The sequence below is a fragment of the Tricharina praecox genome, assembly GCF_024521635.1.
Source record: "Tricharina praecox strain CBS 144465 chromosome Unknown BZA05scaffold_1, whole genome shotgun sequence".
NCBI lineage: Eukaryota > Fungi > Ascomycota > Pezizomycetes > Pezizales > Pyronemataceae > Tricharina > Tricharina praecox.
Genome location: NW_026250403.1, coordinates 1,336,730 through 1,353,061, shown reverse-complemented (window position 1 = coordinate 1,353,061; position 16,332 = coordinate 1,336,730). Strand labels below are relative to the sequence as shown.

The 16,332-nt window shown below is 55.2% G+C and overlaps 7 protein-coding genes across 7 annotated transcripts; 4 read left to right on the top strand and 3 right to left on the bottom strand.

Annotated features, from left to right (window-relative positions):
- The first annotated feature begins 912 nt into the window (after positions 1–912).
- On the top strand, positions 913–2,881 carry BZA05DRAFT_366194 (WD40-repeat-containing domain protein). Its single transcript, XM_051481524.1, has 2 exons — positions 913–1,892; positions 1,950–2,881. Exons 1-2 carry the CDS (start codon positions 963–965, stop codon positions 2,739–2,741), a joined length of 1,722 nt encoding a protein of 573 aa, XP_051344330.1. The 5' UTR covers positions 913–962; the 3' UTR covers positions 2,742–2,881.
- On the bottom strand, positions 2,882–5,647 carry BZA05DRAFT_366191 (uncharacterized protein). Its single transcript, XM_051481523.1, has 3 exons — positions 4,905–5,647; positions 4,541–4,841; positions 2,882–4,476 (listed from the first exon to the last, which is right to left on the bottom strand). Exons 1-3 carry the CDS (start codon positions 5,409–5,411, stop codon positions 3,146–3,148), a joined length of 2,139 nt encoding a protein of 712 aa, XP_051344329.1. The 5' UTR covers positions 5,412–5,647; the 3' UTR covers positions 2,882–3,145.
- Positions 5,648–6,133: 486 nt separating this feature from the next.
- Positions 6,134–7,249, top strand: BZA05DRAFT_11651 (cornichon). The gene is made up of 4 exons (XM_051478639.1): positions 6,134–6,383; positions 6,464–6,637; positions 6,736–6,802; positions 6,875–7,249. The coding sequence occupies exons 1-4, from the start codon at positions 6,301–6,303 to the stop codon at positions 6,965–6,967; spliced, it is 417 nt and encodes a 138-aa protein (XP_051344328.1). The 5' UTR covers positions 6,134–6,300; the 3' UTR covers positions 6,968–7,249.
- A 258-nt stretch (positions 7,250–7,507) lies between these two features.
- BZA05DRAFT_382265 (uncharacterized protein) lies at positions 7,508–8,542 on the bottom strand. The gene is made up of 2 exons (XM_051482094.1): positions 8,231–8,542; positions 7,508–8,178 (listed from the first exon to the last, which is right to left on the bottom strand). The coding sequence occupies exons 1-2, from the start codon at positions 8,356–8,358 to the stop codon at positions 7,710–7,712; spliced, it is 597 nt and encodes a 198-aa protein (XP_051344327.1). The 5' UTR covers positions 8,359–8,542; the 3' UTR covers positions 7,508–7,709.
- BZA05DRAFT_346029 (homoisocitrate dehydrogenase) lies at positions 8,543–9,822 on the top strand. Its single transcript, XM_051481185.1, has 2 exons — positions 8,543–8,622; positions 8,677–9,822. Exons 1-2 carry the CDS (start codon positions 8,586–8,588, stop codon positions 9,735–9,737), a joined length of 1,098 nt encoding a protein of 365 aa, XP_051344326.1. The 5' UTR covers positions 8,543–8,585; the 3' UTR covers positions 9,738–9,822.
- Positions 9,823–10,758: 936 nt separating this feature from the next.
- BZA05DRAFT_382261 (P-loop containing nucleoside triphosphate hydrolase protein) lies at positions 10,759–14,217 on the top strand. The gene is made up of 3 exons (XM_051482093.1): positions 10,759–10,928; positions 10,998–12,737; positions 12,791–14,217. Exons 1-3 carry the CDS (start codon positions 10,778–10,780, stop codon positions 14,101–14,103), a joined length of 3,204 nt encoding a protein of 1,067 aa, XP_051344325.1. The 5' UTR covers positions 10,759–10,777; the 3' UTR covers positions 14,104–14,217.
- Positions 14,218–14,434: 217 nt separating this feature from the next.
- BZA05DRAFT_414490 (uncharacterized protein) lies at positions 14,435–15,010 on the bottom strand (the record flags this gene model as incomplete). The annotated part of the gene is made up of 1 exon (XM_051485258.1): positions 14,435–15,010. One exon carries the CDS (start codon positions 15,008–15,010, stop codon positions 14,435–14,437), a length of 576 nt encoding a protein of 191 aa, XP_051344324.1.
- Positions 15,011–16,332: the final 1,322 nt, after the last annotated feature.

Below are 16,332 nucleotides of genomic sequence, written 5' to 3'. Positions count from 1 at the left end.
ACGGCAGTATACCACGAAGCCGTCCGCACGGATGTAGCGGCGGCTGTACATGGGAAACGTCGAGCGGGGGGTACAATGTTTGCAGGGACCGCGCGGACGGACCGGCGGAGAACGGATTCTGCTGTGGTGATGGTTGAAAGACATGATAGTGATCTTTTTGCGTTTAAACCGAGTATCTATGATGTATGTACTTGGGTAGGAAGTCCAGTAACCGTGAGTGGCCTTTTTTTCCCCACCGGGCAAGGTGCACGTAAGTATATATACTTCTCCCTCCTGGCATCTACAAGTTGAATGCGAACTACCTACAAACGTAGTGGGGAGGTCGTGCAAACGCCCCGTGCCAGACCCACCCACGGGACTGAACGGTACTTCAGGTGGCCACGCAAAATCGATCTATTATATTTGCTATACGCTAACTTGAAAGGTGTAGGTTAGGTTTGGCGGTATGGCGTGGTAAACCTATAACAGGTACGGGAAAGACCACGCGGATAACATCGGAGAAAATAACCTTTGGATAATCCGGGGATGCACATGGAATAGGTACATGCAGGAGCAACCGGACCGTTTAATGGCTATTTTTCGGCTCGTTTGTACACTTCCCTAGCCCCATGGGAGGAAATAGTATGCTCTGCCAGCCTAAAGGTATATATCAATGTTAAGTGCGTAATGTATCTCTTATATGTAGAATTCAAGAGTCAACGAGTTGACGTTCAATAGAGTGTGTGAGCAAGACTCACGGGAACTAGCGAAAAGACGAGGAACAATAGCCTTCTGTCTTGGAAGCGATGCGATATCGATATCGGGTGGTGTTTGAATCTAGCATCACAAACTCTCACCCTCGCCCTCACCCCTGCATGGGGCTCAACTGTGGCACAGTGCCACACCGATCCAACAACCAGCTCCACGTCTTCCAGCTTCACCAACTTTACACATACCCCGACACCGACCACGACACCACAGCCATGGGTCTAGTCGACTACAATTCCAGCAGCGATGACGAGATGCCGAGTGCGCCGACCGCGTACGCGCCCTCCATCACGACCATGACGACCAGAATCACCGCGGCGCCCGACGTCTCGCTCGAGGACCCTATGCAGCTCCGGCAGTCACTGATCAAGCCGACCGACCGGAGCATCACGCACAACATGTCGTACGACCAGCTTTCGGCGCCGGAGGCGGGCCCGCAGAATCCGTTCCTGGGAACCGACGCGACTAGTAGGAAGCGCAAGAACGTCCCCACCGGGTATGCTGAGCAGAGTGGCATCAGCGATGCGACGTTCCGTGCGCAGCACCGCACTTTCAACTCGCTTGGGTACGCGGCGGTCGGCGAGGGATTCGTCGGCGATCAGAATGCCGTGGTTGCACATGGCGGGAAGGATGTCGTCCAGCTGCGGCCGAGTAAGAAGGAGACTGAGGCGATACGGAGGAAGAGGCAGAACAAAGGGGATGCGGCGGTGCTGGATGGTGATGGGGCGTATTTGGGGCCGTGGGCGCGGTACAATGAGGCGGCAATGGCGATACGGGATGACGAGGAGGGTGAGGAGTATGAGGAAGAGGAGGCAGCAGAGGAGGAGGAAGTGGTCGCGCCCGTGTCGAACCCCATCATCGACAAGGCTGGTCGCGAATACCTGGATGTCAATACTGGCGGTGTGGGCAAAGAGAACTCGGAGTTCCACGGAACCGACATGTACGATTACCAGGGAAGATCGTATATGCATGTTCCTCAGGATTTGGACGTCGACTTGAAGAAGGAGCCGGGGACCCAGACGAATTTCATTCCAAAGAAACTGGTGCATACTTGGAAGGGCCATACGAAACCCATTACTGCGTTGCGCTTCTTCCCCGGCGCGGGTCACTTGCTGCTATCTTCTTCGAGCGACTCCAAGGTGAAGGTCAGTACCTCTTCTTCCTCTTTCGCCTCCATTTACATACTCACATCATCATAACAGATCTGGGATGTCTACCACCAGCGCGAGCTGCTACGAACCTACAACGGCCACTCCAAGGCAGTAACAGACATCACATTCACTCCCACCGGCGAAAATTTCCTTTCAGCCTCCTACGACCGGTACATGAAGCTCTGGGACACCGAAACAGGCAAATGCCTCCACCGCTTCACGACGGGCAAAATCCCACACGTAATACGTTTCAACCCGTCTCAGCCGCACGAATTTCTCGCCGGTATGTCGGACAAGAAGATTGTGCAGTTCGACACTCGCACCGAAGAGATGGTGCAAGAATACGACCACCATCTCGGCCCGGTAAACACCATCACCTTCGTCGACGAAGACCGCCGGTTCATCACCACCTCCGACGACAAATCGCTGCGCGCGTGGGAATACGGCATCCCGGTCCCCATCAAGTTCATCGCCGAGCCGTACATGTACAGCATGGTGCGGGCGGCGCCACACCCGAGCGGGAAGTACGTGGCCTACCAGAGCGGCGACAACCAGGTCGTCGTCTACGCGGCTACCGACAAGTTCCGGCAGAACAGGAAGAAGGCGTTCAGAGGACACAACAACGCCGGTTATGCTATCGATATCGATATCTCCCCCGACGGACAGTTCCTCATGTCCGGTGACAGCGGAGGATGGCTCTGCTTCTGGGACTGGAAGAGCTGCAAGTTGTACCATAAGTTCCAGGCGAGTGATGGCCCCGTTGTGGCCGCCCAGTGGCATCCGCAGGAGACTAGTAAGGTCGCCAGTGCGGGGCTGGATTGTGTCATCAAATATTGGGATTAGAGACTGGCAGCGTGGAGGGATGTCAGAGAGTATTTATTGGATGTGGAATGACCAGCATGAATGTATCTTGTCTCCAGGTTCGCGTTAGGGTATCCATACGGATCAAGTGATATCATAGGCGTGTGGTCGAGCGGGACCGTGGTATAAAATATCAGGCAGTAGCCACCAGCCATCTACTCGTTCGTCATGTCCATTATCACAGCCCCCGACATCGTATCATACAATGCACAACAGTCACCACCCCTCCGAGTCCATCCCCCAAAAGCAAAACGTAAACTAAACCCACTCCAACTCCGTTAAGAACAAAAAAAAACACCAACAAGCCAGACGGGGAACAGAACAGAACAGCATTGCAAGTAAGTGACCAACTAGGTACAAGTACATACGTGTGCAACTAGCAACTGCTAGAAGCCAGCCAGATCCGTCCACGTGCCCACAAAGTCCAGTCCCGGGGCCCCGCTTCCCGTCATGATCGCCTTGAACTCGTCAAAGTTGAGACGTCCCTCACCGCCACGCTCCTTTATTTCCTCGCGCATAGCCGCCCGCATAGCCGCACGCTTTTCACGCTCCCGTTGCGCAGTTGCTTCCGCATTATCTTTTTTGTCTTGCTCTTCTTTTTCACGCTCCCGTTGCGCATCGGCTTCCGCATCGGCTTCCGCATTGGCTTCGGCATTGGCTTCGGCATTGTCTTTGTCTTCCTTTTCTCCGTCTTTGGCGGGGACGGCCTGGTCTTTGGTTTCGGTTTCGGATGGCTCGATCGTGGGCTGTTGACCCTTACCTTCAGGCTGCTTCTCCTCAAGCTGCGTCTCTTCAGGCTGCATCTCTTCAGGCTGCTTCTCCTCAGGCTGCTTCTCCTCCTCCTTCGTCGGGACTTCATCCTCCATTCTTGCTTCAACAGCCGCCCACTCCTTCTCCTTAAACAAGAGATCCAGCAGCTCATTAATTCCGCGGATGGCGAGATGGAACAGGACCTCACTACCGACGTCCCTCTCCTCCTCGGGGAGCATAAGATCGTACTCGTCAGCGTCCATGGGCGCCCAAAAGTCCGATCTCCTCTTAGTCTCGATCATGTCGCGGCCCGTGGCAGTGGAAGGCGAGAGCGCCGAGGCGTCCAACGCTTCCTGCAGCTTGCCCGCCGCCATGTGGTCCTTAGAACTAGGGAGTACCACGGGCGAGGAGGAGTCGGCCTCTGAGTCGGAGTCGTCGAGTGCTGATGCGGGCTTTTCCCATGTGCGTCTTGCCGGAGGGATCGAGGAAGTGAAGACGGCGGAGATGGGTTGGCGGCCGTTCAAGGCTTGCTCCATGTGGCCTTGCTCGTAGAGCTCGTCGCCTAGTGACGCTACTATGTCTTTCACTAGCACTTTGCTCAGCGAGTAGAAGGATTTGAACATTCGTAAGAAGTCCTTTCGCTCGACGTAACCATCGCCGTCTAGATCGTAGCCGGCGAATATGCGCTTGAGCTTTTCGGGAGTCTTGCTCTTGTTGTTGGTCAGGGCAACACCCATTACGAACTCTTCAAAATCGATCATTCCATCACCGTTCGTGTCGTAAAATCGGAACATGCGGTCGTAAATCAAGTTTGGTGCTGGTGGATGGAGGTAAGTGTTGGGGACGAAACACTTGTCAAAGGTATCTCGAGAGATGGCGCCATGAATTCCGAACTTGGGATCGTTGTGTTCCGAGGCGGCTTGAACCTTGAATTGCTCATAAAGCGCTTCCAGTTCGACTTGCTCAACTGTGGATTCGGGTCAGCTCATGTCTGTCGAATCGACCGTCGCTCCGCGGGGTGGGTGACATACACTTGGTCTCATCCGCCAGCACTCGCATGGCCTCCAAGTTGAGGGACATAGCCATGAGCTGCGGTTTGCCGGGGTAGCAAGGAGTCTGGGCATGCCGTGGGTTACCGATGAACGGCGCCGGGATGCGGATCTTGTAGAACAGATGCGTCTTTGGATGGCAAGCATCGAGGGCTTCACAGACTTCGCACAGATCGTAATCGAGGCAGTTTGCGCAGCGGTAGCGGATTCCGCGGATGGGTATGATCTGGCAATTGTTACACGTCACGCCGCGATGCACGTAGGATTCCCGCTGCGCTGTGTCCTGCGAACTCCATCAGCAACAATCTCCATAGAGCAAGTCGGCGGGTCGACAGAGGGTGGGTACCTGGGCAATAGTGTAGAGCAGCGTCAGCAAGTTCTGATTCTCGGCATTCTCCTTTGTATCCGCCGTGAACGAGAATTCGCTCTCGGCCTCACTGTCCCTCCTCCCCGGTCGAGGCTCCCGATCAGTCGCACCACCAGCAGCTGCGCCTCGTGCACCACGGGCCTGCTGCGCCGCATGCCCCGTCTCTGTGAGCGCCTCCGCCGCAGCTTCAGGAATATCCAGCGGAAGTCCCGTCAAGTCTCCGACCTGGTTCAGGGCCTCCATGAGCTGTTCATCGCTCAGGACGCCTCCCGGCTCGGGGGAGGTGGCGGCGGCGGCACGGCTCTGTTGCCTTCGTCTGGAATTTGATGCACCGCTACGACGGGTGGCATTCGATCGTCTCAAGCGGCGGGAAGATTGGGTCTGGTTGGTGTAGAGGCGGTACGATACGGCGGTCAGGGCGATCAGAGCACCTCCGGCGATGAGGTATGGATAGTATCTCTGCAGAGAAGCTTGCCGAGGCGACATAGCTAAAGACTAAGTCTTCACTACGGGTCCTTAACCGAGCTGTCACACGGGGTGATTTTGTGGCGATGCGAGAAGGTTTTGGAGACTAATTGCGGGTTGGGAGCATTCTAGAGTAGGGGTGGTGAGGTGACAGAGGTGTTCGATGTTCCGTTCGGCTCGTGGTTGGTGGGGCGGACGTGTGCACTGAGCACTTGGTGGCTGTGCTTTGGCGAGTGGCTGTGCATGCAGTGGGACCGCCCTTCAATGATAGAGTAGTCATCAGCCACGGGGTCATTCCTCACAACTCATGTGTCCGCCTCCAAACATTTGCTTGTGATAGCATGAAACACGGACCATAAAGTTGAATAAGAACTATACTTACCGATGATAACGTTATTCGTGGAACGTGGTTTTAAGTGTGATGATGATGATGCTGTCCATCTCTCGTTCTGCCGCTCCGGCTTTGCTTGATTCCCGCCGCTGATCTGTACTCTACTACTTATACTGACTGAACTCGAGAGACGAACCACCCGCCACTTGTCATCGAGTCCCTCTGTCTTGCCTCCTCTTCTCATTCACTTACTCATCCTCCTCCTCTCTCTCCCGCCCATTAACCCGCACATCTCTCCGCTCCTCCCCGCCGCCATCCGCCATTCAAATCGGGTTCTCTCCGTCCACGTCGCCCTTATCTTCAACACCTCCCCTCCCAACCAAAATTTTAAGCCTCCTTCCTGTTGCCAACGTAAACGCAACGTAACAACAGCCTAGCGAGAAAGCCAACCTCTCCTCCACCCAACCCGCTTCCAACCCCACGAAACCCACCCCAAAAACCTTCTCCAGATTCAAACGAACAAACCCCCCCCCCCCCCATCACCCTCAACCAAAGTTACCCTCAAACACTATCGCTACAATGTCGGGAGAAGCATGGCTATTCCTACTGGCGGTACTGATCAACGCTGTCAACCTGTTCCTGCAGGTCTTTTTCACGATAATGTTAGTCGCAGTCCCCGTTCTCTGACATCATGTGCGAAATCAGAATCACAACTAACCACCGCTGTCGCAAATGCCAATAGGTACTCTGATTTGGAATGCGACTACATCAACCCTATCGACTTATGCAACCGCCTGAACTCCTACATCATCCCCGAGGCCGCCGTTCATGCTTTCCTGACTGTCCTGTTTCTGGTCAACGGCTACTGGGTCGCTCTGATCCTGAACTTGCCTCTGGTGGCCTTCAACCTCAAGAAGTACGTCGCCTTATCCCGTGTATTGGAGGGCTGTGGTGGAGAAACCGGCGGAGGCGGATGTATAACTCCGAGGACTCTCGCTGACGGCTTTACGATAGGATTCTTGATAACGCACACCTCCTCGACGCAACCGAGATCTTCCGGACGCTCAACAGGCACAAGAATGTTTGTCGCACCCACGCACGGTACGATCCCCTCATAGCTGGCAGGTGGCTAATGCATTGCACGTGAAAATAGGAATCCTTCATCAAGCTCGGCTTCCACCTCGTCATGTTCTTTTTCTACCTCTACAGCATGATCGTTGCCCTGATCCGGGACGAAACTCACTAAGCGACGACTCCCGCCGATAATGCATAATGCCTCTAAGAGTTTACGAATCGCCTACGCATGTTGGGCACGCCTATCTTCTGGATGCAGATTTTTTTTGTGATGTGGTTATTTATTGGATGTCGGGATGATGGTGGTGATAGTCACGTGTGTATTGAGGCGGCGTCGGGATTGCATAGAACAAGAGCGAGCGTGAGACGCCGGGTGTGGTTGTGGCCGATGGTGACCGGTTTTCTGCTCTACTCTACTCAGTGAGGTGATGGTGGCTTGTATAAGTGGGAGTGGATGGCCGGGCCCGTAATGAACTTTTCTACGCTTTTGTTGGTTGCTTTGATTGATTGATATATGGCTGGGTGCTACGGCTGTCGTTTCTTTTCGTTTCGTTGTTCTCTTTCGGCAAAAGCTCGGGGATAGCAATTATTGACCGGCGTGACGGTTTGCGAGGGTTTTATGCTCTGATGGCATGCGCTGCGCTTTTGATTGGACTGTTGTATTTCCCATCTTTGTGAAAATTGTTGAGGAATGATTCCACCGGGTTAGTGATATCTGGTATCTGCGGACATCCCATTATAATGTGATGACTGTTCGGGAGTCATGGGATGTTGTTCCGCACGAAAATATTTTACGAACAAACCCGGAGCCATAATTCCCCCGCGAGGATGATCTGGTGTCAACGATAGATAGGTATGACACAGTGGTAAGTGGGGGAAGGCTCTCGGGAGCGACGAAATCCCGAGAACCCGCTCTACCTCCACCCACCCACGCGGCCCTCCGCCCACCTCCCGGCCCGCTCCCTCCTGAGCGCAACCCCCTTCCTTTTCTCCCTATACTCCCTAACCCACGCCTCAACCTCACCGGCGCCCTCCAAGAAATCCTCCGCAAGCGCATCACACTCCCTCTCCCCCTCTGCGACCGCGGCACGAAGCCGCGCATGCAGACCTACCTCTGAGAACGGCTGGAGGGACTGGTACATCTCCTTCTCGACCTCGCGCCACTTCTCTTCTTGCGCGCGGGTTTCGACAAGTTTTTGTTGCGTAGCTTCGCGCTGCGCCGCGAGCGCCGCTTCCGTCGTGGTGAGGGTTTGCGCAAGTGAGATGTTGGCGGTGAGCGCGGTGGTGAGTGCCGCGGTGTGCTCGCGTGAGGCGGGATGCGTCGCCGTGAAAAGGCTCGAGAGAAGCGCGGGGGAGTGCGAGAGGTATTGTAGGTCTGAGTGGCTGTGGAGTTGGTCAGGAGGTGGGAGGTAGATGAGGTGTGCGCAGAACGTACGATTTGGTTTGGAGGAGGTCGGGAACGAAGGGGGTTGTTGGCAGCGACGGGAGCTCGTAGGCGGCCTGTTCGGGGGTGTTCGTGCGAGAGGTGGGCTTCGGCGGTGGTGGTGGCGGCTGGAACGACATGTTGCGGGGTGGTGCTGCGGCAATGAGGTGTGGGTCGGTTGTTAGTGAGCGGTGAGCTGTAACGAACTACGGCCGATACCTAATCCCGCCTCGGTCCGAACTGCCCTGCCGAATGCTATGCCGGTCTCCCGTTCGCCGTCTTGGCTTCAGCCGTAAAAGCCCCCACATCCACACCCTAGAAATCTCTTCCCCGGAGTCCACCACAATCCATCTTCACTCAATCAACCATGGCCGCCCGCGCAGCAACCCGTAACCTCCGTATTGGTACCGCAGCCCTGAAATCTAGCAATGGACTCTTCCCCGCTAACCCACCGCCAGGACTTATTCCCGGAGACGGCATTGGCCGCGAGGTCATTCCCGCCGGCCGAAAGGTCCTCGAGGCTCTCCCCTCCTCCCTCGGCCTGAACTTCAGCTTCATCGACCTCGAGGCCGGTTGGGGCACTTTCCAGGCTACCGGCACTGCCCTTCCTGAGCGGACCGTCGAGACCCTCAAGAAGGAGTGCAATGGTGCTCTCTTCGGTGCCGTTTCATCGCCCACAACCAAGGTCGCCGGCTACAGCTCTCCCATTGTCGCCCTTCGTAAGCGGTTGAACCTCTACGCCAACGTCCGCCCCGTCAAGAGCGTCTCCACCGTTCCTGGCGCGAAGCCCGTCGACCTCGTCATCGTCCGTGAGAACACCGAGGATCTCTACGTCAAGGAGGAGACCACCAGGACACTCGAGGATGGTACCAAGGTCGCCGAGGCCATCAAGAGGATCTCCGAAACAGCCTCCAAGAGAATCGGAAAGATCGCTTTGGAGCTGGCTCTGTCGCGCCAGAAGATCCGCAACGGCGGTGGCATCAGCCATCACTCTGTCCCCAAGCTCACGGTTACCCACAAGTCGAACGTTCTGTCTCAGACCGACGGTCTGTTCCGTGAGACTGTCCGGGCTGTCTACGATGCCGAGAAGGCTCGCTACCAGGGCATTACCTACGAAGAGCAGATCGTGGACTCCATGGTCTACAAGCTGTTCCTGATTCCCAGCGATTACGACGTCATCGTTGCGCCCAACTTGTACGGCGACATCTTGAGCGACGGTGCTGCGGCGCTGGTCGGCTCGCTCGGTGTTGTCCCCAGTGCCAATGTCGGCGATGACTTCGCTATTGGTGAGCCCTGCCACGGCTCGGCGCCCGACATTGAGGGCCGCGGAATCGCCAATCCCGTTGCTACCATCCGGAGTGTCGGTGTTATGCTGGAGTTCATGGGCGAGACCGAGGCGGCCGCAGTTGTCCACCGCGCTGTGGATGCTAACCTCGCCGAGGGTCTCATCAAGACTCCCGATCTTGGTGGAAGCAACACTACCGAGGAGGTGGTGGCTGATGTACTGAGGAGGATGTAAGTGCGCGATGTAGTGGCCGTGGGAGGGTGGATGGATACCAAGAATTTATGAATGATGTATGAGCATCCGGAACAGCTATCACTCGTGCCAACTCAACTCTGCGTCTACTCACACATTCGTCTCGAAACCCCCTTCAAAACGGATCTCGTATCCATAAATCGCAGCCCTTCAGTTGTAATCTACAACACCGATTATCCCACCACTTCTCTGAAGATGAAAAGAACAACGCACTCAAACCACAACGCAAACTTCGCCCCCATCCTGTACTCATGCAGCCACACATGTTGGGAGCCCGCTGAAAACCTGTTTCTAAAGAAGGAATGCGACATTTGTGATACTTGCAAGGCCAAGCAAGGGCGGCGGCGGTCTATTCTCGAAAAACTACGCCGATCCAAAAAGAGGAATGTTTAGTAGACTCCCTTATTTTTCCACTCGTCCATCAACCGCCGGATCCGTTCCTGCTCTCGGGCAGGCAGGTCGTCGAATTCCTCAGGCTCCACTGATATTGGCTGTCTGCGGTCTCGCCATTCTAGCGGTGAAGGCGGAGGTGGAGGTGGAGGTGGAGGTGGAGGCGGGGGATTTTTGTAGTACCAGTACGCTATCATAATTCTATGTTTGTACAAGGACTCCATGTAAGCTCGAACTGCCCCCCATTCGTCGGGGGTGGAGGTGTATTCGTACGGTGAAGGAGGCGAAGGTGGGCGGCAGTAGTATTCGGTGCAGCAGTAGTAGCAGGTCGCCATCTTTTGTGTGGAACGTGGATTTGCTGAGACGTCGGGTGGGGGGTGGCTGGGGGTATTTATCTCCACCTTTTCTTCAACCGCATCCATCCGTGGAGTTGTTTGCAGTGTCCACGAGGACGGTTCTCCCGTCTCCGTGTGTATGTTCGGCGTTACACCGTCGATCACTCGCGTCGAAGAACGAAGCACGAGACCACGTGATGCGCCAAGTCGCACGCGTCTCCCGAGCATAACACAGGCCCGGGAGCCCACGTGCATCGCCTCTCGTCTCGCACAACACACACAACAAGACGAAACACAATGGTACCAGGGTTTACTCGGACGGTGACGACGGCGCACCGCGAGCTGCCGTCGGGGAGGAGCGTGGCTGCGGCCTCGGTGGACGGCCTCAATGAGGCGCAGAGGACCGCTGTTACCACGCCAGCGGATGTCGTGCAGATTCTTGCGCCGCGTACATACTACTTCCCTTCCCTTCCTTCCTTCCGTTAGGTACTCGAGCCTGAGCTGACGACGGGAGAAGCGGGATCGGGGAAAACTCGCACGTTGACCTCGCGCGTAGCATACCTTTTATCAGAGCCTTTATGCCTAAGCCCGCAGAACGTGATCGTCGCCACGTTCACAGTCAAGGCGGCAAACGAGATGAAAGAGCGGCTGTCGAAGCTCGTCGGCGAGAGTGTGGGGCGGCGTCTGCTCCTTGGAACATTCCACAGTATCTGTCGGCGGTACCTCGTCAAGTACGGACATCTTATCGGACTCCGCCAGGGCTGGGGTATCGCCGATTCCGGCGATTCGAAGGCGATTTGTAAGAGGATCATAAAACGGAGGGGGTTGGGCGAGTCGGTAGATCCGAAGCAGCTGCAGTCCAGGATATCCCATTTCAAGGCGCGGAATATGGAGCCGATGACGAATGCGTATCCCACCGTGCAGTCGACGAATCCAGCGGCGAGTACGCAGAAGTCGACACAGGCTAGGCAGAAGGATATTGCTACGGAGGATTTTGTGTTGTTGTATGAGGACTACCATGCGCAGCTAGAGTCGTCGAATTTGCTGGACTACGACGATCTCCTCGTGCGATGTCTGGAGCTGCTGAGGGAGAATCCCGAGTGTGTCAGTAACATCGAGGCGTTGTTGATCGATGAATTCCAGGACACGAACGTAGTCCAGTACGAGCTGATGCGGAAGTTCTCCTGGAAGTATCAGCGGATCACTGTGGTTGGCGATCCAGACCAGAGCATCTACGGCTTCCGCGCCGCAGAAATCGGGAACGTACGTAGGATGCAGCGGCAGTATCCGGACACCCTCGTGGTGAATCTGGAAGAGAACTACCGAAGCTCCGCGAGTATCCTGCAGGCCGCATTGGTGGTTATACAGCAGGATGGGAATCGCATCGATAAAGCCCTGACCGCGACGCATCCCATCGGCCCGAGTCCAGTTCTACGGAGGGTTGCCTCTGCGGCGGCAGAGGCCGAGTGGATCGTCGGCGAGATCAAAAGGTTGCGCGCCGTTACCGCCGGGATGATTCCGCTCGATGGTGTGGCGATTTTGGTGCGGTCAGCGCATCTGACGAGACACGTCGAGACAGTTCTCACTCGTCAGGGCATGGCGTACAAAATGGTTGGGGGAACGAGGTTCTTTGATAGGGCGGAGGTCAAGATTGTGGTCGAGTATCTCCGGGTGCTCCAGAATCCAGCGAACAATGATGCGGTGGTGCGGATCATCAATGTTCCATCGCGCAAAGTCGGGGATACTACGGTGAAGGGATTACTCGAGGACGCAGAGAAGAAGAAGAAAAGTCTATGGGACTCTGTGTATCGCGGGGTGTGCGGGCATTCCCCGTGGGGCACGAAAGTGGCCAAGCTCGCAGAGAAGGGGATGGAGTCTTTCGTCGGGTTGATGACCAAGGTAATGGAAAAACTGGACGATCCGGAAACCACCCTGGCGGATCTCGTAGAGAATCTCCTGGCCAAGTTGAACTACGCGGCGTACATACACAACCACTATCCGGAGGATTTCGACAGCCGCTGGGCGAACGTCCAGGAGCTTATCGCCCAAGCACGGGAAATCAGACTCGACGAGGATGACGAAGCTCTGCCGGATATCGACGGGCTGCAACAGCAAGTGGGACCTCGGAAAACTCCCAGGGCTGCACTGGAGCGGTTCCTAGCAAACGCAGCACTCGTGAACGAGAGACAGCGGCGGCTTGCCGGCCCAGATGAGAAGGTGGCGGAGATTATGATCAGCACCATACACGCAGCCAAAGGTTCGCCGTCCATCCAGTCAGTCAAAATCTCTCGATGCTAACACCGCCACCAGGCCTCGAGTGGCCTGTAGTTTTTGTCCCATCTGTCTACGAAGGCTCGATTCCGCACTTAAGAGCAGAAGATGTCGACGAAGAGCGACGACTGCTCTACGTTGCCATGACCCGAGCACAGGCACTGCTCTACCTATCGTGCCCATTCCGCTCGGGGGAGAAAGTCAAATTGTCGTCGTTCATCGATAAGCCGAATATCAAGAACCGGCTTATGAGCAACAAAGCCTCGGACCTGTCGTTCTCGAACGTTCAGACACTGGCACAGATCCTGTCGGCACGGTGTCCGACAGAGATAGAAATCGAAGCCGTGGTCGAGAGCAGCGGGATACAGTCGCGGTGCGACGATGTCATCTCCGACAAAGACCCGGATGATAAAGAGGAGAATGAAAAACGGGCTGTGCGGGAGAATAATAATTATCGGGAGAATGGTAATTATCGCAGCAAACCCGATGTGCCACAGTTCCAGAGTGCTAGAGCTTGGACCAATATCAGCACCACCACCACCGAAGACCGGATACGCCATAAAGCGACGACCGAGAACAAGATCGGATTCCGCAGTGCCGGAAGCCATCTCTCCGAGCTCAAGAAACAGGGGGTGGATTTTGCCTGCGAGGCGGATAAGGACCTTAATGTGAGGAGAACCTCGGATGCGAGGATGATGCAGAATTCGACTGTTTCCACAAACAGAGCTGTATCAATTACCATCATCGATACATGTACAACTACCACCACGAAGAAAGGAAAGCCGGTGGCTTCTAAATCCTCACGACCGGCAGGTCAGGGGACACTAATGGGCTTTCTAACCAAGAAGCCACCGCCGCCCAAACCGGCCACAGCCACATCAGCCGTCCGAACCATAGCCCCAGACGTCTCCCTACTGGAGCAAGTGCAGTCACTCCCAGCACCTGTTATTCCCAAGCGAGCCGGTGGAGACTTTATCCTTCTGTCGTCATCGCCACCGAGAAAAGTCAAAAAACGCCGGACAAAGCCCGAAACGACAAAGATGAAGCACGTGCAGCCTGAGGAGCAGGAGGACGATCAGGAAATTCCACCTAGCTCACCGGTGTTTGGAGCTTTCTGTGAGGATATGCAGCAGCATGAACCTCCTCCTCCTCCTCCCCCTCCCTTTCCTCAAGCGATAGCATTCGAGATAGACATGGAGGATATACGGGAGGAGGCCACCTTACCGAAGTTGGTGCAGGAGACGTCAATGTTGCCGCCCAAGATTCCATTGGCGGGGTCGCAGAGAGGTGTGAAGAGGACTTTGGGGATTAGGAGAAGTATGAACGGGTGGGAGAATAGACAGCGACGGTGAATGGAGTTTTGCATTACTTACTTACTTATGTACATATGGGATCGATCCTGTGATAGAGGGCTTTTCGCTCATCAACATTTATAGCGTTTACTAGGCGCACGTAAAAGAAGGGGGAAATTGAAGTCGTGATCACAAGTCATCAATTAACTAACAAAAATTGATGATTCACGAGTGATGACGAGTGTTTAGTCACATTGCGGTCGATACCGCCATCTACGTCTATCCAACTGACAAAGCGAAACTTCTGTTCCAACAGTGCAATTTTATGGTATATTATAGTGCCCAAGTATAATATACCTCATTTTCCACCCTTCCAATTCGGCGTTCTCGCTCAATTGTGAACCAGAACGGCCTTCAAGTGTTTATCGAAGACAAAGTAACCGCCGACCCTGCTCTGGCCGTCGATGCGCTTGGTGCATTTCTGGATCAGTTGTTCAGCCGCGCCCGCCACCCACTCACACTGGATGCCCCACCAAAAGTCGCCGCACACCGCGATGCTGGCCGACTGGTACTTCCTCTTGGTATGGCACATGGATCCGCCAGGGTTGTCCTGCCGGCACTCGTTGTCGCCCTCAACCTTGAGCCTGTTGGCCGCGACCTGCACGTCCTTCGATAGCGGACTGCCGCTCGTCGTCTCGCATACATGGTAGTTTGTGTCTTCCTTCACGTCCTCCTCGTCGGGTGGCTCGTCGACCGGAGAGTCGCCGTCATGGGCTAGGGTGGGAGCCGGAGGCGAAAACTCGGAGACGGTTACGACGATACCGAAGACGGCGGCCGCGGACGAGGTGCTGTCGGAAGCTGCCTTGGTGATGGTGGTGAAGGTCTTGTCGGTGTCGAGAGCGTTGCCGGAGACGGCGCCGCAGAGGACGGCTCCTGCCAGCAGGGCGAAAGAGTTGAAGAACTTCATAGTTGTTGTAGTTGTTTTGGAGGGGTTTTATGTATAGATGTGGTTGGGGGGGGGGGGGGGGGGGGGGGTGGTCGTGAAGGCCGTTGGGTGTCGTTGGGAATCGTTGGTTAATTGGTGAAGATGCGCGGGGAGAGGGATGAAAAGAAGGCTTCTTATGCTTAAGGAGCGGCGAAAATTGAACGCCGCCCCACTAAGGTGGCACTGAATTGTTCACAAGTTACTGGTATTCGATGAAAACCAAGGGCATCAACCCTCCGTAGACCCTGCGGGAAGACACCTAGCCGCGCGAGCCCTCCAGACAACCGCAGCCCACTCGAGCAGCTCGTCCGCTATCTCCTCTACCACTGCTATCACGCATCCACGGGACCCCGAATACCCGCCGGAACCGCGGGGGGTGCGATGAGCTGTTGTGAGGTGTTGTGAGTACATTGGAAATCACAGACTGCGGGGCATCCGCCATCCATTTCTCTGGATGAGACAGACAGGCAGCCGCTTCTACTACAGAGCCCCGCTGGACCGTTATGCAACTCTAGACTTCTCCGCCGCTGCCTACAGCCGCGGCTTGAGGTTGAGGGTCGAAATGGCGATACGCCATGGCCCATGATCCATCTCTACGGAAATTTTACAGCTATTAGCTGTCTGCAAGTGCTAGAGCCTCCTTACTATATTATAGTCTACAGCGCTTCGAGCACAGCGGCCATTGAGTTGGACACGAGAGACAGAGACAGGACACAATCTACCGCCGCATCGAGTTGTGACGAGGCGGATACGTAGGCAACATTCCGAACTCGCAGGCTCGAGGCTCGAGTGCTTCATCATGTCCGGCCGACTCGACCGTACCACGTCCTCCGCAGCCGCCTACAGTCCCCCCTGCTGCTCAAAGGAAACGACTCTATGTACCTATGCCGGAACATTGATTTGCATGTGTGGTCACTCGATGCTTCCCCCCCTCGTAGTGAAATCCAAAGTATTCAAGCGGGAGGAGGGGGGCGATAAACACGCCTCCTCTCCGTGGCATAGATCCTCAGACATACATACCCCGCTTTCCTTCTGTATCCTCCTCACGGAGGCTCACTCGCGCGACTCACGATTCCATGTACTCTCTATACCTAGTAGTCATGTTTAGTACCGACCAGTGACTCAGTGCGGGCGCTTTGCAGTGTGTGTACGGCAACAGCCAAGTTCCAAGTTATCAACACAGCACCTTTGTTTGTTTGTTTTTCTTCTTCTTTGCTTTCGTTCATAATATTGACTCATGGACTCAAGGGAAGCAAGGCAACAATCAACAACTAAGGAAAACATACCTATACGGGTATTATTAT

Coding starts and splice junctions, on each gene's coding strand:
- BZA05DRAFT_382261 (XM_051482093.1), top strand. CDS start 10,778: ATGGTACCAGGGTTTACTCGGACGGTGACGACGGCGCACCGCGAGCTG. Junction 10,929..10,997: donor CGTGCAGATTCTTGCGCCGC/GTACATACTACT, acceptor CGACGGGAGAAG/CGGGATCGGGGAAAACTCGC. Junction 12,738..12,790: donor CACCATACACGCAGCCAAAG/GTTCGCCGTCCA, acceptor CACCGCCACCAG/GCCTCGAGTGGCCTGTAGTT.
- BZA05DRAFT_366194 (XM_051481524.1), top strand. CDS start 963: ATGGGTCTAGTCGACTACAATTCCAGCAGCGATGACGAGATGCCGAGT. Junction 1,893..1,949: donor CGAGCGACTCCAAGGTGAAG/GTCAGTACCTCT, acceptor TCATCATAACAG/ATCTGGGATGTCTACCACCA.
- BZA05DRAFT_366191 (XM_051481523.1), bottom strand. CDS start 5,411: ATGTCGCCTCGGCAAGCTTCTCTGCAGAGATACTATCCATACCTCATC. Junction 4,842..4,904: donor TGCTCTACACTATTGCCCAG/GTACCCACCCTC, acceptor TGGAGTTCGCAG/GACACAGCGCAGCGGGAATC. Junction 4,477..4,540: donor GCTGGCGGATGAGACCAAGT/GTATGTCACCCA, acceptor CCGAATCCACAG/TTGAGCAAGTCGAACTGGAA.
- BZA05DRAFT_11651 (XM_051478639.1), top strand. CDS start 6,301: ATGTCGGGAGAAGCATGGCTATTCCTACTGGCGGTACTGATCAACGCT. Junction 6,384..6,463: donor CAGGTCTTTTTCACGATAAT/GTTAGTCGCAGT, acceptor AAATGCCAATAG/GTACTCTGATTTGGAATGCG. Junction 6,803..6,874: donor CGCTCAACAGGCACAAGAAT/GTTTGTCGCACC, acceptor ACGTGAAAATAG/GAATCCTTCATCAAGCTCGG.
- BZA05DRAFT_382265 (XM_051482094.1), bottom strand. CDS start 8,358: ATGTCGTTCCAGCCGCCACCACCACCGCCGAAGCCCACCTCTCGCACG. Junction 8,179..8,230: donor GACCTCCTCCAAACCAAATC/GTACGTTCTGCG, acceptor CCAACTCCACAG/CCACTCAGACCTACAATACC.
- BZA05DRAFT_346029 (XM_051481185.1), top strand. CDS start 8,586: ATGGCCGCCCGCGCAGCAACCCGTAACCTCCGTATTG. Junction 8,623..8,676: donor AACCCGTAACCTCCGTATTG/GTACCGCAGCCC, acceptor ACCCACCGCCAG/GACTTATTCCCGGAGACGGC.